Genomic DNA, 26,361 nt, shown 5'->3' with positions numbered 1-26,361 from the left:
CACATCCCCATGACCCCTGCAAGCTCTTTCTGGCTCACATTGAAGCCTTTCCTTTGATCCTCATGTTGCATTTCAACATCTCCAATGTTTGTCCTGCCCAGACTGATGGAACAATGAACTTGGACAGTGATGAAGGGGAGGAGCCGTCACCCGAGGCTCTGGTCCGCTACCTCTCCATGAGGAGGCACACAGTGGGAGTAGCTGACCCACGGTGAGTGCTGCACTCTAACCTGGACATCCGCTCCCACCATGTGACTTTGGTCCCTCAAAGTGTTCATTTAAAAGTCCCAGTCCCCCTGCACAGCTTGGTCAGTATTTTAGATGGAGGTGAGGTACTTTTCTCCTCCTCTTCCTGAGCAGCTCTGGGTGAGCTGTGCTTTTGGTCAAGGCAAGTGTCTCACCTGAGCTGCACTGCTGTTGTGTCCAAAGTGCAGTTTTTGTGATAAATGCCATCGAGGTTAATGCCAAGAGCTAATTCTCAGCATGGAGGGGGAAAAAGGGACAAAAGAGTTGCTTGGCTTCTCTGTGTGACCATTTCCCAGAGCAGTAAGAAGCTTTTTGTGTAGTGAAGCTGTGTGTGCTGGGTCTGTGAGGGGTTTCCTCAGTCCTGGCTAATTCCCCTCTCCAAATGTGATTGTACAGGACGGAAGTCATGGAAGACCTGCAGAAGCTCCTGCCTGGCTTCCCCCGTGTCACTCCCCAGGCTCCGTTCCTGCAGGTGACCCCGAATGTGAATTTCATGCACAATGTGCTGCCCAGGCAGAACCTGCAGCCCACGGGGCAGCTGGAGTACAAGGTACTGCCCAGGGTCCCTGCTGTGCTCTGTGCCCTGCAGCTGGGAGGGCTGGTGGTGCTCACACTTGCTCCCTCTGTCACTCCTTGGATTGCATAAGCCTCAAGAATTATTCTCTTTATGTATGATTCCAGTTGGTTCTCTAAAGCAGGTTTAGATCAAATATTAGGAAAATATTCTTTAGTGTGAGAATGGTGAGACACTGGAACGGGTTGCCCAGAAAAGCCTTGGATACCCCATCCCTGGTAGTGTCCAAAGCCAGGCTGGATGGAGCTCTGAGCAACCTGGGACAGTGGAAGGTGTCCCTGCCCCTGGCAGGGGGTTGGAATGAGATGATCCTTAAGGTCCTTTTCAGCCCACACCATTCTGTGATTCTGTGAAAAAGCTGAAGAATTAAAGAGCAGTGCAGTATGAAATTAATAAATGGGCTGGGAGAAATAGGGCTGTGCTGCCTGGCTTTGAGCTGCAGGTTGCAGGGAGCTGCAGAGTTAAACCCTGCTCTCCCTGTCCCTGTCCCCATCACTCCGAGATGCCGGTGACATCCCTGCAGCCCACAGGGCTCGTCCTCTCCTGCCGTGTGACTGGGGCTGTGGCTGGGGTGGCTGACGGTGCTGTGTGTGCGTTGCAGGAGCAGTCCCTGCTGCAGCCCCCCACCCTGCAGCTGCTGAACGGGATGGGCCCGCTGGGCCGGCGGGCGTCGGACGGCGGGGCCAACATCCAGCTGCACGCGCAGCAGCTGCTCAAGCGGCCGCGGGGCCCCTCGCCGCTCGTCACCATGACGCCAGTGAGTAGCACAGAGCTCTGAAAAACATCCCCTCCCGCAGGCAGAGCTGCTGTGCCCGCTCACAGCAGGCCCAGCGCTGCAGGGATGTGCCTGCCCCTGCCAAAGCTGCCCCTGCTGCCCCTTGCAGGGTTTGCAGCGCTCTGCTGGAGGTGCCAGCTGTGTGCTCCTCTCCGGAGCTGATGGTGCTTGAACACTTTTTAATGGTTGCTTTTGTCCTTTGCTGATCCCGTGGGGGAAAGTCAAGTGTCCATCTCAGGCATTCAGGCGTGTTCTGGGTGCATCTGTATCAATGAATTCTCCAAGTAGCAGCAGCCCTGCCCAGGCAGTTGGACTGGGGAAGGAATGTTGGAAGGGGTTCTTGGCCAGGTTTCCTTGGTGCTGCACAAGCCAACACACACTCCTGTGGAAGCTTGTTTGGGAAGATCAGGTGTCCCCTGTGTGGAGGGGACCCCGCAGGGTGTCCTCCTGAGCTGTGGCTTCTCTCTGCAGGCTGTCCCAGCTGTCACCCCTGTGGACGAGGAGAGCTCCGATGGGGAGCCAGATCAGGAAGCTGTGCAGAGGTAACTCCCACTCTGTTAACATTTGCCCTTCCTACCTCCACCAGGCTCACCTTGGGCTGTTCCAGAGCTGATTCAAACACAGCCACCTCATCAGGGCACCACTGTTGATTTTACAGCGAAGGCTCAACACTTCTCCTGTTCCTGTGGGTGTTGATTAGTGTAGGCAGTCACTCCTCTGGCACTACTGGGTGCTTGCAAAGCTGGATTCCCCTGAAATGGGTGGCTGGTTGAGCAGTAGGTTCTCCAGATACTCTTGGAACTGCTAAATTCCTTTGCTTAGTGTGCACCAGCATGCAATCCACACTAACCTGCCAAGTGAGTGCCGAGGGATTCCCCTCCCTGCTGGGTGCTGGAGGTGGGAGAACTCCTCTGTGGCCTTGGGTGCCAGTGCAGCAGCTTTGGTATCAAGACATGCAGTAAACATCCAACTCTGATGCCTCAAACAAAGTGAGCTTGCTGGAATTACGGGTACCTCTACCTGCTAATTTTAGCGTCAGACCTTAAAATAGTCTGCTCCAATAAGGAAAGCATTATTAGCTCTCAGGCTGGGAACTTCTGTTCTCTGTGTCTGCTCTAAACACACTCTAGGAAGTGGGTAGAATGTGCTTGTACTTTCTCAGTCCATGAACACACTAACCATGGCCTTGCTAACATTTTCTTAGGAGCTTTTGCATAGTTTCTTCTCTGCTAACCAGCTGGGCACTACGTGTGGTGGGTGCTCCTGCTTCTTACCTCAAACTGGAAGAGCTTTCTGGATCCTCCCTTTGTACAGGTCATCACCTGGGTAAGGGAGTGGCTCCTTAGGGGCTCACAAGGGTTCAGCCTGGGGGTTGTTGCAGGCAGAGTGACACTGGGGTGGGTGCAGATCATGCTCCAGAGCCTTGGCCAGCTGTGCTCCTCTCTGTGGGTGTGAGCAGTGACAGACTGTGCACTGAGACTCCTTTTACCTGCCTCAGCCTAGGAAGTCTGCTTGTAGCCTCAATAATAGCTTCAGCAGCCATTAGCAGTTTTAATATAGGGCCAGGAATGTTCTCTGACAGCACCTCAAACAGCAGGTGGTCTTTTTGGCTGTGCAAGCATCATAAGTCTCATTCTTGGCAAGGGGATGCCTGGACATCTTACCTGGGCAGATTTTCACTATTCTAAACCTGAAGGTTTCAGTTGAGCCTTTAAAGCTAGCTCAGCTGGAAACATTCTGAAACCCCTGTGCAGTGTTTTGCAAGGCACTGAAATGTTCAGATCCCACTGAAAACCAAGTCCCCTTGGACTCGGAGGTCACTTCACTGTTCTCAACAGTGCTGCCCTTAGTTCTTTCACAGCACATGTTCTTCTTCCACCAGATGGCCTTGAAAAAGCACCATGCAGGTTGTGTGTTAACTTGTTCTCCACCCCGTTGTGTTGCGACATGTCAGTAGTCATCAGAGGAGAAGGGTAAATAGCATTAACATCAGGGACAGATGCAAATATTTAGCTTCTCAGAACACTGCCCCAAATACTCTGTTTGCAGCCATCAGTGAGCAGCTTTTGCCCCCCTTAATCTGACCTTGAAAGCAGAGCACAGTCTTCTCTGTTCCAGGGAACAGTCACATCTCCTTTGAGCTTTGGGAAACTTTCTTCCACCCGAAACGCTGTTAGAGCTCGTGGTTGGATTGTTCCCTGGAGGGCTGAAATAAAATGATCTTAGCAAACCACAACAGTAAAGCTCTTTGGGAACCTTTCCCTGTCTGCATCAAATGATTCTTAAACAGCTAATGGCACGGGCTTTGGCGGGGCACCATGGCACTGTTAACCTGCTTCTTCTGCTTAAGTGGCTTCAGCAGCAAAGAGAGGCTGGGTTTGGGCAAGTCTGTATTGCTTGCTGCTCTTTCTGCTTCCCAGGGGCAGTTGCAGGGGAAGAGAGCAAAGGTGAGGATTTCAAAGGCAGGTGTCACTGGCCGAGTGGTGCTTGGCCTGGTTACCAGAGCTGGCTCAGGGAGCAGAAAGGGCTGAGTTCACCCACGGCGTTCATCCCAGTGCCCTTGAGCGGGCACAGCCTGGCTGCAGTGCCAGCCTGGGCAGGGGCTCAGCCCCTCTCTGCCAGCCCACTGCCCTGAGCTCGGCTGGGCCAGGAGCAGCAGCAGGCAGCAGCTCTCAGCACTGCCCAGCCCTTCTCACATCCTTACTGCAGCAGAAGCTCCGAGTTCCCCCTCCCCGGTCTTTGGGGCTTTGCAGGGATCTGCAGCTCTTTTCCAGTGCAGAGTGAGCTTTTGTTTGAGCTGTTGCCTCCCATCTCTGGCGGGAGAGGCAAGCCCAGCCTCGGTGCTGGTGGCTGCAGAGGGAGGGACCCTCTTGCTCTCAGTTCCCGTTCCCTGCGCATCCCGGGCCATTCCCGACTTTCCCAGAGCGGAGCAGGGACTAGATGGCGCACTTGGACCGGGCTGGCACAGCCCTGCCTAGCCCAGCCCTTCTGCTGCTCTCGGGCAGCCTTCCCCTGCTGGGACACGGTGGCTTCTGCTGGCAGTGTCCCAGGGTGGCTCCCTGGGCAGGAGCAGCTCTGCTCTGTGCCCAGCTCCTGCTGGGTTCTGTGCCCTGGCTCCCTGTGCTGGGAGAGAGGGACAGACCTGCTCTAGAGCAGGGAATCCACTCCGAGGGCAGGTGGGTATTCCCAACGGGACATACCAGCATTCCCCTGGAGGTGAAACGTGGCTTTCCTGCTGGGAAGAGCAAACGGCTCCTCTTTCCTTCCAAGGCTGGCAGTGGAGCACCAGCAGCTGGAGCTACACTTGTCCCCAGAGCACTGGTGAGGCAGTGCTGTGACAGGCACGGGCAGCGTGTCCACGGCGTGTTCTGAGCACTGCACAAGCTTCTTCCTTCCCGTTCTCTCTGGGTTATCTAACACTCCCTGTTTTCGGAGTACTCCCATCAGTCTCTTATAAAATGTGCTCCTGCTTGTTGCAGATACTTGGCAAATAGGTCAAAAAGGCACACTCTGGCCATGACCAACCCTACAGCTGAAATCCCTCCAGACTTGCAGAGGCAGCTAGGACAGCAATCCTTCCGACCCCGGGCTTGGGCTCCACACCTGGGACCCGACCAGCACCGGTGAGTAACGGCACCGGCCGGGCAGCTCGTGCCAGAATCCTGCCCAGGTGGCCCTGGATGGAGCACTGAGGACACCCCGCTGGCAGGGAGGGGTGAGGAGGAGGAGGAGGAGGAGCAGGGACAAAGAGCAGACCCACAGAGCAGAGGGTGGCTGACCCCCTGCCTGCAGGGACCAGCAGGAACTGGCTGGCTCTTCCCTCCAGTCCCACTTTTGTGGCTGGGGATGATTTGCTGGAATGGCTGCCATCACAGAAATATTAGGAATAAGCTATTTTTATTTTTTTAGAGGAAAGCTTTTCCCTGTGTAATGGTAGGCATCAAGGTAGCAGGTTTGCTACAGAACATTTTTGGAGGCAGATGCAGGCAAAATATTCCACCAAGAGTCATCCACAGCAGAGCTTAAAACCTTCACTGTTCTGCACCAGAGTTGTGTGTTCTGACTGCGAAGTCTCTTTGCAAAGCTCCTCGAGAGTAATTTCGTTTCTCACCTGAACCCGTGATGGGAATGATGTGAGAAAAGGAAGCTGGGTGGGGAAGGAAAAAAAAAACAAAAAAACCACAATGTCTGGGAAAGAGGGAACCTTTGGATTGGATCTGAACACACTCAGGATGTGTGGGAGGAACAGTCCTGATGGAGGTGTTAATGTGACAGAGTCCTTGTTACAGCAGCCAACCGGAGATGCTAATGCCACAGAGGGAGCTTAAATTCCTCTTAATGAAAAAAATACCCTCCTAAAAAATGCTTTAAAGTGCTGTGACCCCTCAGTTCTAGGAGCAAAGCAGCTGCACACTGGAGTTTGCTGCCCCTTGGGAAAGCAGTGGCTGCCAGGCCAGGCTGGTGCTGGTGTTCAGCCCCTCAGGCAGCTCACACTGGCAGGTTTGACAAAGCCCTTTTTATTGTAGCCAGAGACCTGCTGAGCTGAGCACTGATGTAATCAGCAGGGACAGGTGAACTCTGAGCACTGAGACAGTGCTAGTGCCACGCTGGAGCTCCAGAAAACCAAGATAAGCACCTCTCTGCCCTCAAGTTACTCCCTCAGAGGTGCCTGGGGGATGGGAAGAGCAGGAGGGGAAACATTTTTAGGGCCACAGCTTGATAGGAAGAGGAGTGCAGCTTGCAAAACAAGCAGAATGTGCTGTGTCCTGCTTTCAGGATTGATGCAAATCCTAAAGGTAAGCCAAGTCCCTCACGCACAGCAGGAATGGAATTTTTACAAGACTTTAAACACACTTACCCTGTAAATAACGCTGGTGTCACCTCTGTCTCTTGGCTCTGGAGTCCTGAAGCTGTTGCATCATGGGCAGGGTGGTATCTGCTCATTCCACTCTTGGCATTGTAATGTGCTCTGAGCCTGTTCTGTGTTTTTCCTGTGAAATCACGGAAATTTCATCTGACCATGGTCTAAACAGAGTGTTCCACAGTGAGTTCATGACATACCTGGCACAGAAATTAGCAGTCATTGTGCAAATAAACCACATGATTGAATGGCAGATGGATTTTATTTTAGCCCTTAACCTATTTTAAGCCATCTTATGTATCTTCCTATGTATCTCCTGGTTTTGTCACGTTAAATATCTGAAAGCAGAATTGAAGTACAGCTGTACAGGGAAGTGCAGCTGTTCTGCCTTGCCCACACGGGTTTCAAAAACACAGCATGATTTTATCTGTAGCTTCTGCTTTCCATCAATACAACAGGAGAACAAATGGATCAGGATAATGGATGGGATGGCTTCAAAAGGCAGGAGCACAGCTCTCTCCTTGAAAGGAGACTGAACTGTGTCCTCCTAAGGCAGAGATAGTGACAAAACACAGCCCAGCCTGCTGGAAGTGGTCCAGCATCGGTCACTTTGTGACAAGAGGAGCCTGGGACAGGCCCTCAGAGTGACCTCTGGAGCTCAGGACCACTCCAGCTGCAGCCAGGTGGGCTCTTGCTGGGTTTGGTGTCAGAGGAGCAGCAAAGACCATGGCTCCATGACCTTCTCACAGACGAAGGCTACTGCTGGAGCCTGTGAGCATTAAGTGTTGCTTGCTGGGTTCTGGAGATGGCATTTGCAGAATCTGTATAGAAGAAATCCTTTATTGATGGGAGAAATTCCTCCCTGTGAGGGTGGGCAGGCCCTGGCACAGCTTGCCCAGAGCAGCTGTGGCTGCCCCATCCCTGGAGGTGTCCAAGGCCAGGTTGGACAGGGCTTGGAGCAATCTGGGATAGTGGAAGATGTGCTTCCCAGCCCAAACCACTCAGTGATTCTATGATTTGCACAGAAATGAGGTTGCACAGATAGCACTTGCCCGGAAGCTGTGAGGGCAGGCAGGGAGCCCCAGCTGTTTGTTGTGAGGCACATTGTGATGAGTGTATGCCAGGTTATCTCTGCTCCTGATAGCACAGGTGGCACCTGATGGCAGGGCAGGAGCTCAGTGATAACAAGGAGGGAGCCTCAACTTGGGGAGAAAACAGCTCCTGAAAAAAATATGGCTCCCTCTGATGGCAAAGGAGCCTCACTGTGGAAGGGGAAGTGTTTGTGGTGCCTTGGGCACAGCTTGTGCCCACTCTGATTGTCCAGTGTGCAGCATCCAGGCAGCTGGGAGGCTGGTGGAAATGGAATGTCTGTACTGGAGTCTGTGTTTTGGCTGGTGTCACGTCACTAACCCCCTTCTCCCTGTGTTCAGTTCTATTTACAAGGATTCCAACACTCTGCACCTCCCCACCGAGCGCTTCTCCCCGGTCCGGCGCTTCTCCGACGGGGCTGCCAGCATCCAGGCTTTCAAAGCCCACCTGGAGAAGATGGGCAATAACAGCAGCATCAAACAGCTTCAGCAGGTGAGAGAGGGGCCTCCACAAGGAATTCTTAGTGCCTCACTCTTGCTGCTTCAGGAGGCAGAAGACGAGTCTTTACACAAAAGGCTGAGGGACACAGTGGGGATTTCAGCTGGGGGTTTGTTCCTGCCCTGTGTGATGCACCAAACCCTGAGTATGGATGTGTGAGCTGTTCACCTGCACTTGGGCACCTGGGGGGGATTCCTGCCCCCTCTTTCCTGGGGAGAGCCATCGTGCTGTGCCCACCCAGGGGCGTCCTGCACTGTCAGACTGCAGCTCCTGCTCTCCCACGTTTCCTCTGGCAGCAGTTTTGGGGCTGTTCCAGGGTGTCCCGGGAAAGGGCAGCTCACCAGAGTTAGGAGTGTATTGTGGGATATTCCAGGCATGACTTGCCAATGGCTGGAGCAGCATTTGGCCCCAGGACAGGCCTTTCCCCTTGCAGCACAGCACAAATGAGATGCTCTGCTCTCCTTGAAGTGTCGTTTGCAGAGCTTGCTGCCTGCATTAAGGGAGCACAGCGGTGCCAGCTCGGTGTCACGTGCACCCATTGCTCTCCTGGCTTTCTGCCATGTCACTGCACACCTGATTCTGTCTCAGGGAGTGGATTAGGCTTTTTTTGCCAGCTTTTCTCAGAGGGGTGGGCTGCAGAGCATGGCATTCCACACACAGCAGGGTGCTGTGCAGCAGAAGGTTGTTGATGGGATGTGCTGGATTCCTTGCAGGAGTGTGAGCAGCTCCAGAAGATGTATGGTGGGCACATGGACGAGAGGACGCTGGAGAAGACGCAGCAGCAGCACATGTTGTACCAGCAGGAGCAGCACCATCAGATTCTTCATCAGCAGATTCAGGTAGTGCAGCCCAAGCCAGAGCTGCTGAAGGCTGAGCTCTGTTTTCCTGTGTTGCTGCAGACACAACTCGTGAGCAGGTCCCGGGGGGATTGAGGGAGGGGAGTTTGCTGGGCTTGCTGTAGCAGGAAGGCTGAAGGATTTCAGCAGAGATGTTTGCACAGCTGCTGTGGTAGCTGTGGCAGCCAGGGCTGCAGTCAGGGACTGACACTCGGTGAATCTGGATATGTCCTGCTTCACCCAGCGGTGTTTCTAAATTTACTGACTGAGACATTGACTGCAAACACTTTTTGTTTTCTTATGGTGCCTGGTTCAGGACTGTATCCGGCCTCCCCAGCCATCTCCACCCTTGCAAGCTCCATGTGAAAACCAGCCAGCTCTGCTCACTCACCAGCTCCAGAGGTAAAGAAATGGCTTTAGGACAGCTCTGGGTTTTACTCTTCCTGAAGCCCAGGGATGAGCTGACACACTCAGGAGAGACTAGGCTGAGTTGGAGGTTTATGGAGTCAGAATGACACAGCCAGTTCCCAGGTGAATGTGCCTGGTCCTTTGAGCTGGATTCTGTCTGAAGGACTTTAGAATCAGAAAAACTTGATTCAAAGGCACAGCCCTGCTTTGAGCAGAGGATTGACAGTCTGCTTTTTGAGTGGCTTGAAGCTGCCACTTCAGATCTCTCATGTCTCCTTGGGTGTCTCACACCTGTCCAGGCCCTTGGTGAGCTCAGCCTCCTTGCCCTCAGCACCCTGACTTGTAGGTGAGGCAGGCTGAGTTACGGGAAATGAGAGCAGGGTGTCTCACCAGTGAGTCAGGAGGTGAGCCTGCAGTGTCCTTGTCCCCAGGTTTCTGTGGTACCCACCAGGTCACGCTCACTCCCTGCGTGACTTGGACAAGTGGGGTGAGCCAAGCTGCAGAGACCTTGGGATCCCCATCAAGGGCTTAGTGGTGTTTATTTTGAACAAGACACACAGCATTTGGCATCAGTTCTCACAGTTGAGACAGCATCTTGACAAGGAGCAGGCATGGTGAGAAGGTGCTTGTTTCCCTGCCTAGGTTACGGATCCAGCCCTCCAGCCCACCCCCGAACCACCCCAACAATCATCTCTTCAGGCAACCCAACAGCAGCCCACCCCCCGTGAGCAGCAGCGTGCTCCAGCCCCATGGTAAGCACTTCTGTGATCCCAAAGCAGCTTGGGGTTGCCAGGGCTCTGTTCCCCCCCCCAGCCCAGGCCCTGCACAGTTTGCTGATGATGTAAAAGATTCTCCATCTGGCAGCAAGGGCTGCTGTTATCGAGAGCTGGCGAGAAGCTGCCAGCTGGAATGTGCTGTTGGGTTCCTTGTCACAAGATCCTTACTTATCGCTCCCGGGGGTGGGGAGGAAGGGCTGATATTCTCGGGTTTATGCAAATCACTGTCAGCTCTGCAGAGTTTCTGTTTTGGTGCAAGGGGCTCTGGCTGTGACCTTTGCTCGCTGGCACAGCATGACAGAGCACCCATACGGACACGTACTGGGCTCCCAGCCTGGCCCAGAGTCAGGGAATGAATCACAGCATCATAGCCTGGTTTGGGCTGGAAGGGACCTTAAGATCATCCCTCTTCAGCCCCCTGCTCTGGGCAGGGATACCTTTCACAGACCAGGTTAATCCAAGCCCTGTCCAGCACTTCGGGGAATGGAGCAGATCTCCCTCCCAAGCCTCACCCTGGGCTGGCAGGGATGCTGAGGGTCTTTGTTCCTTGTAGGTGCTGCCTCCCAGTCCCAGTTCCAAGGGATGCCATCCCACAGCACGATCTTCCCGCAGTCGGGTAACTGCTCCCCTCCCCCGGCCATGGGGCTGACGTGCCTGGCCCTGCAGCAGCAGCAGTCGCAGCCCCAGCAGGTCACCATCCAAGTGCAGGAGCCCGGGGACATGGTCAGCAGCAGCCTCCTGCCCGGGGCCTCGGTGGGCGGCCAGGGCCTGGCGTCCCACACGCGGGGGATGTCGCTGAGCCCCAGCGCCAGCCAGATCCAGATGCAGCACCGCGCCAGCCTGATGGCCTCGCTCAGCTACGGCCACCGGCAGCTGTCCAAGCAGCTGAGCGCCGACAGCGCCGAGTCGCACAGGTGAGGCTCCCGCCCTCCTGCTCCGGCTCGGGGCAGCAGGAATCTCAGCCTGAGACAGGTGTCCTTGCCGGCCTGCCTTGCGCCTGCTCCCTGCCTGTCCCTGGGAAGAGTTGCTGAGCCAGGCCAGGGCTGCTGGGGAGGTTCCTCCCGTTCAGGAGCAGCTCTGGCTCCCGCCGAGCAGTGCAATCACTTGTCCTTTTTCCTTGTCCTTGCAGTCTGAACGTGAACAGGTATCCCCCCGCCAACTACGACCAGGTGCACTTACACCCCCACCTGTTCCCGGAGCAGCCCCGCGTTTCCCCCAGCAACTACAGCCCGCCGGGAGGGGTGGGGTTCCCTGCAGCCCAGCAAGCTCTGAAGGTCCCACAGCTCGACCAGTACCCCAGTTTCCCTCCGAACGCACATCAGCAGCAGCAGCACTACACGGCATCGGCACTACAGCAGGCACTGTTGTCCCCGACACCTCCCGACTACAGCCGACACCAGCAGGTACCGCACATCCTCCAGGGACTGCTTTCCCCCCGGCACTCGCTCACGGGGCACACGGACATGCGGCTGCCCCAGGCAGAATTTGCACAGCTCATCAAACGGCGGCAGCAGCAGCAGCAGCAGCAAGAATTCCAGGAGTTGTTCAGGCATATGAGTCAAGGGGATGCTGGGAATATGGGCACCAGCATGGGACAGAACCTCTCGGAGCGCCAGTCGTTGTCTTTGCCTTATCAGAGTGCTGACACCTACCACCCCCAGAACAGCCCCCAACATCTCTTAAAAATCAGGGCTCAAGAATGTATCCAGCAGGTCCCTGCGTCCGTGCCCCCGCCGCAGGGATACGGACACCAGCCAGCCCTGTTCCACTCGGAGAGCATGGAGGAGGACTGCGCCTGCGAGGGAAACAGGGACAGCTTTCCTGACAGTAAGAGTTCAAACACATTGACCAAAGGTTGCCACGAGAGCCCTCTGCTTGTAAACGCAGGAGGGCACGGGGACCCCGAATCTTTGCTAGGAACTGCTAATCCTGCGCAGGAGCTGGCAACGCACCAGTACCGGCATCAGCCCGCGCCCGGATTCAGGAATAAGGTGCCCAGCAGAGGTAAGGCTCCCTGCTGCCCATGCAGGCAGCTGTCCATCCGTGCAGGCAGCTGTCCATCAGTGCAGGCAGCTGTCCATCAGTGCAGGCAGCTGTTCATCTGTGCAGGCAGCTGTTCATCCATGCAGGCAGCTGTTCATCTGTGCAGGCAGCTGTACATCAGTGCAGGCAGCTGTTCATCCGTGCAGGCAGCTGTCCATCAGTGCAGACCAGCTGCTCATCTGTGCAGGCAGCTGTTCATCAGTGCAGGCAGCTGTTCATCTGTGCAGGCCAGCTGTCCATCCATGCAGGCAGCTGTCCATCAGTGCAGGCCAGCTGCCCATCAGTGCAGGCCAGCTGTCCATCACGTCAGGCAGCTGTCCATCCGTGCAGGCCAGCTGTCCATCCATGCAGGCCAGCTGTCCATCAGTGCAGGCCACCTGTCCATCAGTGCAGGCCAGCTGTTCATCAGTGCAGGCAGCTGTCCATCTGTGCAGGCAGCTGCTCATCTGTGCAGGCAGCTGCTCATCTGTGCAGGCAGCTGTCCATCAGTGCAGGCCAGCTGCCCATCAGTGCAGGCAGCTGTCCATCCATGCAGGCAGCTGTTCATCAGTGCAGGCCAGCTGTCCATCAGTGCAGGCAGCTGTCCATCCGTGCAGGCAGCTGTCCATCCATGCAGGCAGCTGTCCATCCGTGCAGGCAGCTGTCCATCCATGCAGGCAGCTGTCCATCCATGCCAGCCGCTCACCTTTGTGCCCAGGACACGGTCCCACCCAGCACGCCAAGGGTTTCCTGACATACTCTGCATAGCACAGAATTACTGAGATTCTTTCTGGCTCTTGTGGCCTGAAGTAAATTGCAGGCACAGCCTCTGTAATAAACAAGGTTGAATAAGGAAGGAGCCCGATGGGCTGCTCCCCTTGGGAATTTGACCTACTTCTGCAGGCAGGTAAAGCTTGCTGCCATCTTTTTGGGGATGCTGGATGGTGACCATAGATATATTCTTATTGGATATGTTCCCCAACATGTTTACAGACTCATCACGATGTTTACTGGCTCATCCCCCTGTAAACAAAGGATAGGAGCAGCTCAGCTGCCAACACACACCAGCAGTGTAGCCATTTATTCCTGTTCTTAAGCACAGACCCTCAAGTCCTGGCAGTGCTAAAGCTCCCACAAACACACACAGTAACAGTGTTGGTCAGTGTTCTGTGGCTCCAGCCACTCTGGCACTTTGGGAAGCAGCAGCAAGACTCTATCCCTGCTTGAACTAGGAAGGGTGGATTCTGGAGAGAGTGAGTTTAAAGTTGCCATTAAGGTCTGAAGACCTTTCCTGCTCCTTGGAAGCAGCTGCGCCTTTGCTCCTCGGTGGCTGCTCTGTAGCGCTGAGCTGTCAGAGAATTCCTGCCTGAGCTGTACTTACAGGCTCCTCTGCAGGAAAAACACCCTCTGAGCCCCTCTCTAAGAGGGCTTTGAGGAGAGGCTGAGCAGGCAGATCAGTATTCCCTGCAGGACTCACAGGGTCCTGGGCTGGAGCCACCAGCTTGCCCTTGGCACTCAGGGCCCTATTGCAGAGGAGCTGTGTCCAGGGCACAGGAGGCCCAGCTTTGTTCAGGGACACAGCACGAGTTTGTTGGGAAAGTACCGGGCTGGAATAGGCTGGCTCAGAGGGCTGAGTGGGGCTGCCAAGCCCTGGCCCCCCAGAGCGTGGGCAGGGGGCAGGGACAAGGCTGGGCTGTGCTGAAATCCTCCTAAATTCAGAATTCTCTTTGCTCTCAGAGCTCCACTTCCCTGCTGTGCCTGGAGTGGGGGGAATCGCCCCAGGCTCAGCCGAGGTTGGAAGCTCTGGAGGGGCATTTGGTACAAAATCATGAGTTTGAATCTTGTCACTGAAGCCGGTTAGATGGACAGTGAAGTTTGGGGAAGTCAGAAGCCAAATTTCGGCCCCCACACTGCTGATGCAAGGGCTGGTTACACAAAAGAGAAGGACTTTAGACTGCAAGGCCTTGTAAATGAGTAAAAGCAAATAAATGTTTACAAATAGGCTTGTGTAAGCCCTTCTGACAGGGCTGTTTGTAGTAAACTGCGTCCTGGGATGCAACTGTTTGTACCTTTTTCCCTATGGCCTCCATAACCCACTTGGACTCAGGCCTGTACTGCTTTGGGTCCAGGCAGAGTCACCTCAGAGCTTCCCAGGTGCTTTTACCTACAGCAAGTCCTACACCTGGGCTTTCCCATTTTTTACCCACACCAAATCCTACATCACTCAGTTTTCCCCCACTGACCTACACCAAATCCTGTATCCCTGGCTTTTCCCACTCCTTTCCTTAGACTGTGTAATCAGGGTGCAGTTTGAGGGGTTAGTTCTCTCCCTGCCTCAGCTCCCCAGATGTGTTTTCCCTGGAGCACAGTGTAACTTCCCAGTGTCTGCTCCAGGGGCGCGTGCTGACGCTGATCACAGAGCTCTGGATGTCCCTGGAGCATCTGCCAGGGGTGGCAGCCGGGCATCTTGAGAGCCAACCAGATCTGTTTGGGATGTGGCTGAGCTGCCTGTGAACAGCCCTGCTCCAGTTTTGCTCCAACGTAACCGTCCCGGGCCGGGAGCGCTGCCCGTGGGAAACCTGCCTGGGCTCGGCGAGCTGGCGGCAGCGCCGTGCCAGCGTCACATGCCGCAGCGACACAAAGGATGTGGCCATGAAAGGCTCTCCTCTGCAGGGCTGTGAATTCGGGGTGTCTGTCCCTGAGCAGCATCCCCAGAGGTGCACTGGGAAGCAGCTGTTCTTTGGGTCCTGGCTCTCCCAGGCTGAGGGAACTCGTCACCCGCGGCACAGGGATGGGGCCGGGGCTGTTTGTGGAGCTGGAGCAGCAGGCTGCTGGCCCCAAGTACTGTTCCCACAGTTGGAGCAGCATCCCAAGCAGTGTGTGGGTGGCACTGATCCGCTAACATCTGTTACCTCATGTTTTCCTTCTCGCTTTTCCGGGAAAGCTGACTGTTAACCGCACGTAACCCCACGGTTGTGCAAAGGCAGGGGGAGGCTGCAGCTCTGACAGAGATTCCTGCCTGGGACGGGGCTCCAGCAGGAATGCCACATTCCTGCTAGAGGAAGGGCAGGGGCAGCAGAGTGGTGGCTGTGCTGTCCGTGCTCACCTGAGAGCAGCGTGGGGAGCACACAGGATGGGGTTTCACTTGAATTCTGCTGAATTTGTGCACAGATTTTGGGACTGCCCTTTGCAGGGCCAGGAGTGAGACTTGGATGATCCTTGTGTGTCCAAGTGGGGATGTTGCAGGATTCTATGAGATCTCTTTGGGGAGCAGTTTTGTGGCAGTTGCAGTGCCAGCTGGGCTGTGCAGTGTCCCAGCACAGCAGGACATCACTTCCCACTGGCCAAAGCCCTGGGAAAGCTCTGGCTTTGTGAGGGATGTACCTGCAGCTGTGTCAGCGAGCTCAGCCCTGATGACAGGCTCCTCCATGGCTCAGGACTTTATCCAAAACATCGTGTACTTGATGATGGGAGGCTTTGCCTGATAGGAATGTGGCCTTTGCCCTCAGTCACAAGAGCTTGCAGTGCAGATGGACTTTGCCAGGCAGAACACTGGTGTGCTCCTGCAGCCAGATTGTGGGAGGCCAGGGAGAAGTCATCTGATAAAAGTGAAGATCCTGGCCAGCTCTTCCAGCAGGATTATGTTGCTTACAATTGCCAAGGGGCCCTGCTAGAACATCCTGGGTTGGAGGCTCCCCCGGGTCTTGTGTAACAGTGGGCAGGCTGGGGGTCGAGCTCAGGCTCGAGGGGAAGGCAGAAGTGGGAAAGGGTCTGGGTCCTGTGCTTCTGCCCCAGTACCTCCAGCTCTAGGCTGCTTTTGTGGACCTGATGGAACACAGCTAGCACTGGGATCTTTTGGGGTATTAATGCTGGAGGGTGAAGCCTGTGTGACTGCAAGTGGGGGCAGTGGTGCAGCACCACTGGAGCAGCCAGGGGTCCTGTCCTTGCTCTGCGAGCAGGAGCATTTGTGTGTGGCCCCACATCTCACTTCTGCACAGGCGGCTGGGAACTGCAGGTTCCTTGTACTAACCTGTCCTTTTTCTGTCTGGTTTTCAAGAGTCCATCGTAGGGAACTGCATGGACAGGAGCTCCCCTGGCCAAGCCATGCAGGTGCCTGACCACAACGGCCTGGGCTACCCCGTGCGCCCCTCGTCCAGCGAGCAGCGGCCCCGCAGCCTGCAGAGACATCACACCATCCAGAACAGTGATGATGCCTACGTAGGTGCCTCTGCCTCCCAGCTCCCTCCTCTGAGACAGCCTGGCCTGGCTGGGGCCACCCAGGGCTCTGCAGGCACATCCAGCCCAGCTGTGGGTCCTGCAGGGCTGTGAAGGAGCTGGTCGTGGTAGCCCAGACCTCAGTGCTCTGTGCCCCATGGGGTTTGGGGTGCTGGGAACTGTCCTGCCCAAATCTTGATATGTGCTTTGCTACAGCTCCCTTCTGCTGTAGGTGAGGATGTCACCTTCACTGGTTCAGTGGTGCTCAGTGACAGGATGAGGAGAAATGGCCAGAAACTAAAACACAAGTTCCACCTCAGCATTAGGAAGAACTTTCTGTGGAGGGTGGCAGAGTACTGGAACAGCTGCCCAAGGCGGGGCCTGGAGTCTTCCTCTCTGGAGACATCCCAAAACCACCCAGATGTGTTTCTCTCACCCGCTCCAGGTGTCCCTGCCTTGGCAGGGTTTTGTGCTGTATGATTTCCAGCTCTCCCTTCCTACCCCAGCTATGCTCTGATTGTTAGTTCAGAGGGATTTGGACATTCAGTCCATCCTCCTCTTGAGGGGACAGGCTGCACCCAAGCCGTGCCTGATGCAGTTCTTGTCTTTCCAAACCCTTGCTGGAGGTTTGCAGAGGCTCCATGGGCAGATGGGGAGCAGCAGGATCGTCTCCTGGGCTCCCCTTGAGCGTGTCCCGCCGTGCCCACAGGTGCAGTTGGATAACTTGCCGGGGATGAGTTTGATGGCAGGAAAGGCGCTCAGCTCTGCGCGGATGTCGGACGCCGTGCTCAGCCAGTCGTCGCTGATGGCCAGCCAGCAGCTGCGGGACAGGGACGGCGAGGGTGAGCGCTGGGGCTGCCAGGGGCAGGGGGCTGGGCAGCTCCTCGGGGGGCTCAGTCACAGCTATGGGTGCTGAGTCACCTCCTGGCCCTTACAGAATGTGGGGAGAGTTTGGAAGGTCAAGAGCACGCGAACCTGGGCGATGGCAGCCAGCACCTCAACACCTCCTGCTACCCCTCGACGTGTATCACGGACGTCCTGCTGAGCTACAAGCACCCGGAGGTGCCCTTTGGGATGGAGCAGGCAGGGGTGTAACCAGGAGGGAGTGAGTATCCCTGTGTCCTCCTCTCTTCCATGGGTCACCTTCCCTGCTCATGGCTCCAGGCTGGGGTTGGGACCATCCTCTCAGGGCTCCTGTGCTGGAGCTGTTACTATCTCATGGACAGCATCCCTCCTTCCAGGCTGGTGCTCAGACCCCTCTGCATGGCAGGCTCTGTCTCCTGGGGCAGGGTCAGGAATGGCCTGGGAATGCTGGAGGGCTGTGGGAGGAGATGTGCCATTCTGGTGTCCCCTAACATCTCTCTTTCTCTCTCTTGCAGGGTTTGTGTACAGCTTTGAAATGAAAAGGTCCATTTTAAACCAACAGTATCTAGCAGCATTGCGCCAAATTGCCGTAGTATTTCTGACTAACTGGAATACCATGGCCCCTTTCCTCATCCTCACTTCATCCAGTGTGTCGTTCCTTTGGGTTCTTTAATTTCTGCCACACTTGCCTGTAACTCCAGCTACACCCAGAGCCCTGAGCCCGACACGGAGGATCGGCCTGGGCACCGGGGCTGCTCTGGGGGCTGAGCCTCCCTGGAGCCTGCCCTGAGCAGCTCCAAGGGGGCTGGAGCCACTCCTGGATGGAGGCCACGCTCTCCTTCCATCTGTCCCACTGCAGGGGGGTCTGGGCCTGGCAGCGCTGGCGAGGGCCCTCCCCACCCCGGTGCAATCCACTTCTTGTCTCTCCTCTGTCTGCTCTGCTCCCTCTCGTGTGACAGGATCACCCCTGCCCTGCCCTCCCTTCCCTTCTCTTTCCAAATCCGCCACGACTTGGGGTTTTTTCTTTTCCTGGCTAATGTAGGGCAGACGGATTTTTCTTTGTTTCCTTCACTTTTCCTCCTGATCACGTAGGAATTGTTTTGGTTTTTTTTTTTTTTTTTTTGGTAAATGTTGTTTTATTATTATTGTTATTAATAAAAGGCAAAAGGAATTTCTGTTTGAGAGAAATTTTTAACTAGATTCTGTTCTATATGAATTGTGACTTGCACCTTTTGTTCAAAGTATTTTATTTCTTTTAATGACATTGTACTTGTGACTGGTTTTCTTTCGTGCCAGTGACGACAGTGGTAATTCTCCTTATACAGTCGGGGCGTGCAGAGGTCTCTTCTTTGTCCCTTTTCCATCCTTTCCGTGGTGGATAGAGCAGGAGCCCCTTCCCTGCTGGGGCTCAGGAGTACGTGGGGTTCACCCTTGCCTTTGGGACTTGACAAGCTCCAGCTCAGATCCTTCTTACTGACGTTTTTTCTGGAATATTTTTTTAAAACAAAAGGAAACATCGCCCCAGCCCTCCTGACTTTGCACAGAAGGAAGTGTGAAACCAGCACGGCAGAGGTGACTTTGCTATCCTTCCCCCGTGCCTCTTCCCAGCCTCCCCTTCTCTGGGAGAACAACGCTGACAGCTCCGCGACCCCGAGAATCCGAGAGCAGGGAGGCTCCGCAGCCTCGGGGAGCCCGCTGGTGGAGCGGGAAGGGTGGGACACGCTGAAAGCCTTTTGCTCTGTCCCTTTGGTTCATTTTCCTTTTGTTTACATGACACTGTATCGTGGGAGAGTCGCCGGGCCCCCCCAGCAGCCGCCGCCCCCAGGGCCGCGTCACCGTGCCATCCGCAGTATCACACTTTTTTTATCATGGCTTTGTATTGTAGTAATCAATACGCGCAGTATATGTTGAATGTATATTAATATACTTTGCTATTATTTCTGTTTTTTGGAAATGTCAGAAGTATTTTTTTTTTCTTCCTCATTTATGTTGGACTAAAAACGAACAGGAAAAAAAAAAGTTTCAGTAAATCTTCAGTCCATTTTTTTGTGGGTCACTTGCAACTAGTCAATTAGTTGGACAGTGGGATCATAACAAATAAAACCATGATTATGATCTTCCCTGGGCTCTTGTTTGCCTTGTTGCTCAATGCCACAGTTCAAGGGGCGGCAGCTGCTGTGTCCCCAGTGCATCCCTTGCACTGTCACTTCCCCCGGCTCCAGCAGCCCCCCTGGTTGGGGTTCCCAACGCCCCCCAGCACTCACAGCCCCTCTGCAGCCAGAGCCCAGCAGGGCACGGCAGTGCTGCAGATAGGTCTGCCCGGGCATCGCTGCAGTGGGGCTTTTCCAGCTGTGGGCAGAGCCTGGGAGCTGTGCCTGTCTCCAGCACCCTGTAGCACCTGGGGTGGCAATACCCGTGCGATGCCCTTGAGGTGCCCAGTGAGCTGGCACGGGCTGGGGCTGCGGGGAGCCGGTGCCACCCAGAAACTGGAGCATCATTCCCCAAAAGCAGCTCCCCCTGGCACTGCCAGCCCTGCACAGCCCCTGCAGCCCCGTCTGGGGACGTGGCCCCTCTCTAGCTGTCCCCTCTCTCTCCCCTTGCCAGGCCGGGCTCAGCCCTGTGCGCTTGATTCCTGTGCGTCCCTGCCCTGGTGACGGTGGGACAGGGGAGCACCTGGGGTTGACTCGGGCTCAGGGGAGTTTTGGGGTGGCCGTGCCAGTGCTGGTGCCTGCTCTGAGCAGAGCCTTCGCTTTGCCCGCGTCCCCAGCGAGGGCTGGCGTGGGCGGGCAGGGGCGCAGTCCCGGGACCTCTGAGCCGGGGACACAGCGGGAGAAGGTGGGCGGCCCGGTGAAGGACGGGGCACGGACCCGCGGGCGAGGCGAGGGGTCCGGGTACGGCAGGCCAAATCCCTGCGGGAATAAACCTTGTCCCCGGGCCGGCGGCCAATCCCTGGGGGCTGCGAGGGGCCCCGGCAAGGCCGCGGGGCCAGCGGGAATCTGGGTCACCGGGAGCGTAAACAGCTCCTTGGCCGGCGAGGCGCGTCCCGCGGGGAGCTCCTGTTTGCTCGCCGCCCCTGCCAAGCCCGCGCTCCTCGGCGATGCTGCGCGATCCTTGAACCCTGCGCGCCACATCGCCCGCCGGGAGCGCGTCCCGGGGCCGCCGCGCTGGCTTATCTCCGCGGAACTGCCCCTCCGGCATAAATAGCGGCGCCGGAGCCCCGGCCGCTCAGACGGGACGAGCAGCAGCGCTAGCGAGAGCTGGTAAGAGCCCGGGCTGCTCCGCAGGACCCGCAGGACCGGAGCGGTGCCTCTCGCCCGGCGCTCCGGCGGGGACTCCCCGAGCCGGGCTGGGGGCTCAGCCCAGCCGGGTTGGGTTTGCCGGGACTCCCCGAGCCGGGCTGGGGGCTCAGCCCAGCCGGGTTGGGTTTGCCGGGACTCCCCGAGCCGGGCTGGGGGCTCAGCCCAGCCGGGTTGGGTTTGCCGGGACTCCCCGCGCCCAACTCTCTTGCTCTACCCGCAGGTCCAGCGTCAAGATGAGAGCCGTGGTGTTGACCCTCGCCCTGCTCTGCCTGACGGGTAGGTCCGGAGGCGCTGCGGGTCCCCGCGGGATGGAGCAGCACGGGCGGGATGCGGCGGCCGCGCCCGACGCTGGCGCTGCTGGAAGCCGCCGGTTTCCGAAGCGCTGTGCGAGCCGGGCTGCGGCCAAGGGCTCCCTGGTCCCATCCCGAGCCGGGCAGGTCCCTGGCAGGGCTGGAGCCGTTCGCGGGCAGCGTGTCCTGAGCACAGCCGGCTCTCTTCGCAGGCACCCAGGCCCGCTCCTTCTGGCAGCACGATGAGCCCCAGGCACCCCTGGACCGCCTCAAGGACATGCTCGATGTGTACCTGGAGACAGTGAAGGCCAGCGGCAAGGAAGCCATCGCCCAGTTCGAGGCCTCCACCGTGGGCAAACAGCTGGAGTAAGTGGGAGCTGTGTGGCGGGGGGGCTGGAGGGGGGCCCCGGGCACCGTGTGTGACCTCCCTCCCCTCCCGCAGCCTGAAGCTGGGTGAGAACCTCGACACGCTGGGTGCAGCCGCCGCCAAGCTGAGAGAGGATGTGGCCCCCTACTACAAAGAGGTGCGGGAGATGTGGCTGAAAGACACCGAGGCCCTGCGCAAGGAGCTGAGCAAGGACCTGGAGGAGGTGAAGGAGAAGATCAAGCCCTTCCTGGACCAGTTCTCTGCCAAGTGGACGGAGGATCTGGAGCAGTACCGCCAGCGCCTGGCACCCCTGGCCCAGGAGCTGAAGGAGCTCAGCAAGCAGAAGGTGGAGCTGCTGCAGCAGAAGCTGACCCCGGTGGCCGAGGAGGCGCGGGACCGTCTGCGCGGGCACGTCGAGGAGCTGCGCAAGAACGTGGCCCCCTTCAGCGATGAGCTGCGGCAGAAGCTGAGCCAGAAGCTGGAGGAGATCCGGGAGAAGGGCATCCCCCAGGCCGCTGAATACCAGGCCAAGGTGGTGGAGCACCTCAGCAACCTGCGGGAGAAGATGACCCCCCTGGTGCAGGACTTCAAGGAGCGCGTCACCCCCTACACCGAGACCCTCAAGGCTCGTTTCCTCAGCTTGCTGGAGGAGCTCCAGAAGACCGTGGCCTGAGCTGAGGGACTGACCCCAGCCCCGCTCCGCAGCAGCCCCGGGAGCTCCCTGCCCTGCCCCGGGCGCTTCTTCTCAGGGGGCTCTGGGGACAGGCTGCAGGAGCCCCGGGCCAGCCCAGCCCTCGGGTGTCCTCCCCGGAGACCCCCTCTTCCCCTAGAATTCCCTCCCCAACCCGGCGTCGCTCTCAGCTTTGCCTCCCTTTTGACAAATAAACTTGACTTAAGTTATTGGAGCTCGCTCAGTCTTTGCAGTGGATGCTGGAGGGGGCAAGAGGTGCTCTGAGATGGGGGTACTGGGGGAACAAGAGGGACTGGGGAGACAGGGAGCTGGTGAGGTGCCCTGGGCTCACCCAGTACTGAGTCCAGCTCTGCCCGGGGTGCAGGCGTGCTCAGCCCCACGCAGGGCGCTGGAGTACGGCGGCACTGAATTTGCAGGGACTTGTGGAAGCAGCACCGGTTCCGCCACCCCGGGCACCCCGACACGGCCGTGTGTACCCCAGTGCTGGTGTCTGTCCCAGCCCTCCCTCTCCCTGCGGGTCACACTCCTCCTTTGCAGTCCCCCCGTCCCCAATGATGCCACCACAGAGCTTGCATCAACCCCGCTTTATTGAGAGCACCACGACAGCGGGTGGGAGCCGGGGGGTCCCCAGCCCCGAGAGTCCCCGAGCAGCCCCCGGCGACGCTATGCGGCCGGAGTCTTCTTCCAGAGCTCCGCCAGCTGCTCCTTGAGCCACACCAGCCGCTGCTTCGCCAGCTCCGCGTTGTCCGACAGCCACTGCCTGCAGGGGAGGGGAGGGGTCAGCGCGGGGCCCTGGCCGGGCTCCCCGCCGGCACCGGTGGACAGGGACGGGGACAGGGACAGGACAGGGACGGGGACAGGGACAGGACAGGGACAGGGACAGGGACAGGGACAGGGACAGGGACAGGGACAGGGCTGGCGGGGTTCGGGAGCACCTGGCCTGCCGCACCGCCTCGGACTCCCGCGCCCTGCTGTAGGCGTCCTTGGCCATGGCCGTGGCTTTCTGGGCCAGCTCCTGCACCTTCTGCACCAGCGCCTTCGGCTCCTCGGCCCCTGCAAGCACCAGCCTGGTGGGACTGGGGGCTCGGGCCCCGCGGCTGTGCCCCCCTGTGTGCGCCCCCAGCGCCCCGACCCCCTCCTCCTGCGTAGCCCCCTGGCCCTTACTTGCTCCCGCTGCCAGGACGGCCGTGCAGGCGAGCAGGAACAGCAGCGACGCCTTCATGGCTGGGGAGAGAGCAGAGCGCAGGATGTGGGGCAGCACGGGGGGCACGGGGGGCACGGCCCCGTCCCTTTCCCAGCGCACCCTCACCAGGGATGTCCCCACTCACCTGCGCCGGGCTCTGTGAGGCGGGGGCAGCCCTGGGCTCCCTCTTTATAGGTTCCCCACGGCCCCCCTGGGGGATTTGTGCAAAGGTCAGGGCAGGGCGCGGGGGGGCTGCAGGGGCGCTGCGTCCAGCCAGGAGTTGGGAAATCGCGCGGGGTCGGATCCTGCGGAGCCCCGCGTGTCTGTGTGTGTGTGTGTGTGTGTGTGTGTGTGCACATTGCTGTTCACACCCGGCTGGGTGCACAGGCGTGTGCGCAGCCAGCCCGCTGCCCGCGGCAGGGGACAGCCCTGGGCACACACGGCACAAGGGTGACATCCAGCGGCCCCGTCCCTGGGCACGACGCCCTCGGGCACCGCGAGGCGCCTCGGACCTTGCCACTGCCACTGCCTGGCTGGTCCCTGCCCCTGCCCGCCGTGCCCTTTGCCCGCTGTGACACATCGCCGCTGCTCCGCCGTCCCCAGGGCGGGGCGGGCTGGGCCGGGGGCTGCTCCCCGCCAGGTGTGTGCTGAGAGCCCGATGGCCACAGGCAGGGACACGCAGGGTCCCAGCTCCATTCACAGGCACCGCGTGGCTGCAGTGCCCCGCAGTGTCCTGCCCCTTCCTGTGCCAGGGCTTCCTCCAGGAGCCTGGAGCGGGAAGGAACGATGCCATCCTGCCGGTGTACAGCCTCGTGTGTCCCCCAGCTCCATCAAAGCGTCCCCCTGAGCCTGTGTCCTGCCCTGCTGCCCAGTCCAGGCACAGCGCAGCCAGTGACAGAGCTGGAAGGTCTCTCCAGCATCCTCAGACCCCGTGGCCGGTCCCACTGTCACTGTCACCAATCCCACAACCACACATCCCACGTACTGCACTGCCAGCACTGCGGGGCCATTGCTGCATCCACAGAACAGGGAGGTGTCCCCTCAACCCAGGGGAGGGGCTCGCTGTGTCCTGAGTACCCCCAGCCCCCGTCTGTCCCTGTCACCCCCCTGGGGCTGGTGGGGCTGGGGGTGATGTCGGGGCTGGGGGTGATGTCAGGGCTGGGGGTGATGTCAGGGCTGTGGGTGATGTCAGGGCTGCGTGCACGTCAGGCACTTCCACGTTGTGGTTGTGCTAAAGTCCAAGCCCTTGCTTTGTCACAGCCCGCGTGGAAGCTGCAGGAGGGCTCAGGCTGCATAAATAGCGCTGGGAGCTGCCGGCTCCGCAGGTACCGCAGCAGTGGCAGCACAGGTGAGCAGCTGCAGGGGCTGGAGGGAGCCAGGAGGGAGCCAGGGTCTCCATCACCTCTGGCACGGGGCTGGGGACTGCTGGTCCCTGTGGCTTCCTTCACCTCTGCTCTGTGCTCCCACAGGAGTTGCCAGCACTCAGGATGGCGCCCAAGGCGGCCGCCCTCGTCCTGGTTCTCCTCGCGATCTCAGGTGAGGTGGTGTGAGGGTCCTGCTGCCAGCAGGGCGCTCCTGCCCCGGGGCAGGGATGGGGAATGTCCCTGCTGTCCTGGGGCAGTGGGACTGTGTGGGCGCTGATCCCAGTACCCCTTGCAGGGTCACGGGCTGACGTGAACCCCGACGACGTGGCCAATGTGATCTGGAAGTACTTCACGGAGCTGGGCAGCAACGCCAAGGACACGGTGGGCCAGCTGCAGCAGACCGAGATCAGCAAGCAGATCAAGTGAGCCGAGCCACAGTGCTGGGGGGCTGGGGGGCGCTGGGGGTGCCAGGCAGGGCCTGGGCATGTGGGCACACACCTGACGTGTCCCCTGTCCCCAGCACCCTGCTGAAGAGCAACCTGCAGACTGTCAGCGCCTACGCCGAGGACCTGCAGGAGCGGCTGGTGCCCTTTGCCACCGAGCTGCAGGCGCGGCTGGCGCAGGACTCGCAGCGCATGAAGGAGCAGATCCAGCGGGAGCTGCGGGAGCTGCAGGCCAAGCTGGCGCCCTACGCCGACGAGGTGCACCAGCAGATCGGCACCAACATCCGCGAGCTGCAGGCCAAGCTGAGCCCCTACGCCGAGGAGCTGCGCTCGCAGGTGGACCGCAGCGCCGGGGAGCTGCAGCGGGCGCTGGAGCCCTACGCGGCCGAGCTGCGGGAGCGCCTGCAGGACAACACCGACAGCATCAAGGCCTCCCTCAGCCCCTACGCGGACCGGCTGCAGCAGCAGATCGACGGCGGCGTGGAGAGCCTGAAGGAGCGGCTGTCGCCCATGGCGGATGAGCTGAAGGCGCAGGTGGAGCAGAGCGTGGCCGAGCTGCGGCGCGGGCTCAGCCCCTACGCCCAGGAGGTGCAGGACGGCCTCAACCGGCAGCTGGAGAGCCTGACCCTGCAGATGGAGCGGGCGGCCGAGGAGCTGCGCGGCCGCCTGGCCACCAGCTCCGAGGAGCTGCGTGCCCAGCTGAGCCCGCTGGCCCGGGAGCTGCGGGAGGCGGCGAGCGGGGACGCCGAGAGCCTGCGGCAGCGCCTGGCTCCCCTGGCCCAGCAGCTGGAGCAGCGCGTGGGGCAGACCGTGGAGAGCTTCCGGCAGCAGGCTGCTCCCTTCGGAGAGACCTTCGGCAAGCAGCTGGTGCAGCGGCTGGAGGAGATGCGCGGCAAGCTGGAGACGGGCGCTGCCGGCGTGGAGGATCACCTGGAGCTGCTGGAGAAGGAGGTGCGGGAGAAGGTGGCTGCTTTCCTCAGCACCGTCCCACCCCCACAGAATTAAGCCGGCCATCCACACACATTCCAAATATTCTTGGCCACTTCCAGTGGTAGAAATAAATTTCCTTGTGATGCACGTGCTGGTCCGTGTCCTTCCTTCTCACAGCATCCTGCTGTTCCACCCAGGGATGGGATACCTGGGGCACCCTCAGCTGCTCTGAGGGGGGAGCATCACCCCGAATTTGGGTCCTGGGGCACCCGGGAGAGGGAGCAGAGGTGGGGTCAGGTGGGTGGGAGGTCTCTGTGATGCTGGAGATGGTGGCAGCCAGGTGAGCCCAGGGAACAGCCTGGGGCCTCCTGTCCCTTCATCACAGCTGGGAGCTGCGGAGGAGCAGGGCCCGGGATGCGGCCGAACATCCCCGCTGTGGTGGGGCAGCAGCAGCAGCTGCCACGAGGGACGGGGATCTGCGGGTGGGTGACAGACACGCGGGGCTTGGACAGGAAGGGAACTCCGCGCATCAGGGAGAGAGAAAGGGGCTGAGGCGCTCTGCTGGCAGGAGCCCGGGGTGGGACGGGACCGGACGGGACAGGACGGGGTGAAGCACGGCCAGCGCTGCCT

The 26,361-nt window shown here is 58.7% G+C and overlaps 3 protein-coding genes across 4 annotated transcripts in view; all 3 read left to right on the top strand.

Annotated features, from left to right (window-relative positions):
• SIK3 (SIK family kinase 3) overlaps positions 1 to 19,284 on the top strand; it is a 69,851-nt gene extending 50,567 nt beyond the window's left edge. For both annotated transcript variants that reach the window (XM_056509752.1, XM_056509751.1), the window contains exons 11-25: positions 102 to 211; positions 643 to 796; positions 1,422 to 1,577; positions 2,067 to 2,137; positions 5,075 to 5,218; positions 7,887 to 8,037; positions 8,757 to 8,882; positions 9,196 to 9,281; positions 9,930 to 10,039; positions 10,617 to 10,977; positions 11,193 to 12,067; positions 16,143 to 16,303; positions 17,010 to 17,142; positions 17,238 to 17,405; positions 17,680 to 19,284. In XM_056509752.1, coding sequence (XP_056365727.1) covers positions 102 to 211; positions 643 to 796; positions 1,422 to 1,577; positions 2,067 to 2,137; positions 5,075 to 5,218; positions 7,887 to 8,037; positions 8,757 to 8,882; positions 9,196 to 9,281; positions 9,930 to 10,039; positions 10,617 to 10,977; positions 11,193 to 12,067; positions 16,143 to 16,303; positions 17,010 to 17,142; positions 17,238 to 17,395 — 2,796 coding nt within the window. In that variant the 3' untranslated portion in view covers positions 17,396 to 17,405; positions 17,680 to 19,284. The remainder of the gene's footprint in view (positions 1 to 101; positions 212 to 642; positions 797 to 1,421; positions 1,578 to 2,066; positions 2,138 to 5,074; positions 5,219 to 7,886; positions 8,038 to 8,756; positions 8,883 to 9,195; positions 9,282 to 9,929; positions 10,040 to 10,616; positions 10,978 to 11,192; positions 12,068 to 16,142; positions 16,304 to 17,009; positions 17,143 to 17,237; positions 17,406 to 17,679) is intronic.
• A 679-nt stretch (positions 19,285 to 19,963) lies between these two features.
• APOA1 (apolipoprotein A1) lies at positions 19,964 to 22,025 on the top strand. The gene is made up of 4 exons (XM_056509516.1): positions 19,964 to 20,424; positions 20,684 to 20,739; positions 20,966 to 21,119; positions 21,196 to 22,025. Exons 2-4 carry the CDS (start codon positions 20,697 to 20,699, stop codon positions 21,791 to 21,793), a joined length of 795 nt encoding a protein of 264 aa, XP_056365491.1. The 5' UTR covers positions 19,964 to 20,424; positions 20,684 to 20,696; the 3' UTR covers positions 21,794 to 22,025.
• Positions 22,026 to 24,210: 2,185 nt separating this feature from the next.
• On the top strand, positions 24,211 to 25,879 carry APOA4 (apolipoprotein A4). Its single transcript, XM_056509515.1, has 4 exons — positions 24,211 to 24,342; positions 24,464 to 24,530; positions 24,654 to 24,780; positions 24,879 to 25,879. The coding sequence occupies exons 2-4, from the start codon at positions 24,482 to 24,484 to the stop codon at positions 25,804 to 25,806; spliced, it is 1,104 nt and encodes a 367-aa protein (XP_056365490.1). The 5' UTR covers positions 24,211 to 24,342; positions 24,464 to 24,481; the 3' UTR covers positions 25,807 to 25,879.
• Positions 25,880 to 26,361: the final 482 nt, after the last annotated feature.

Source organism: Oenanthe melanoleuca, chromosome 24, assembly GCF_029582105.1.
Source record: "Oenanthe melanoleuca isolate GR-GAL-2019-014 chromosome 24, OMel1.0, whole genome shotgun sequence".
Classification (NCBI taxonomy): Eukaryota; Metazoa; Chordata; class Aves; order Passeriformes; family Muscicapidae; genus Oenanthe; species Oenanthe melanoleuca.
The sequence above is the reverse complement of the archived record's forward strand: the minus strand, read 5'-3'. Positions and strand labels throughout refer to the sequence as shown.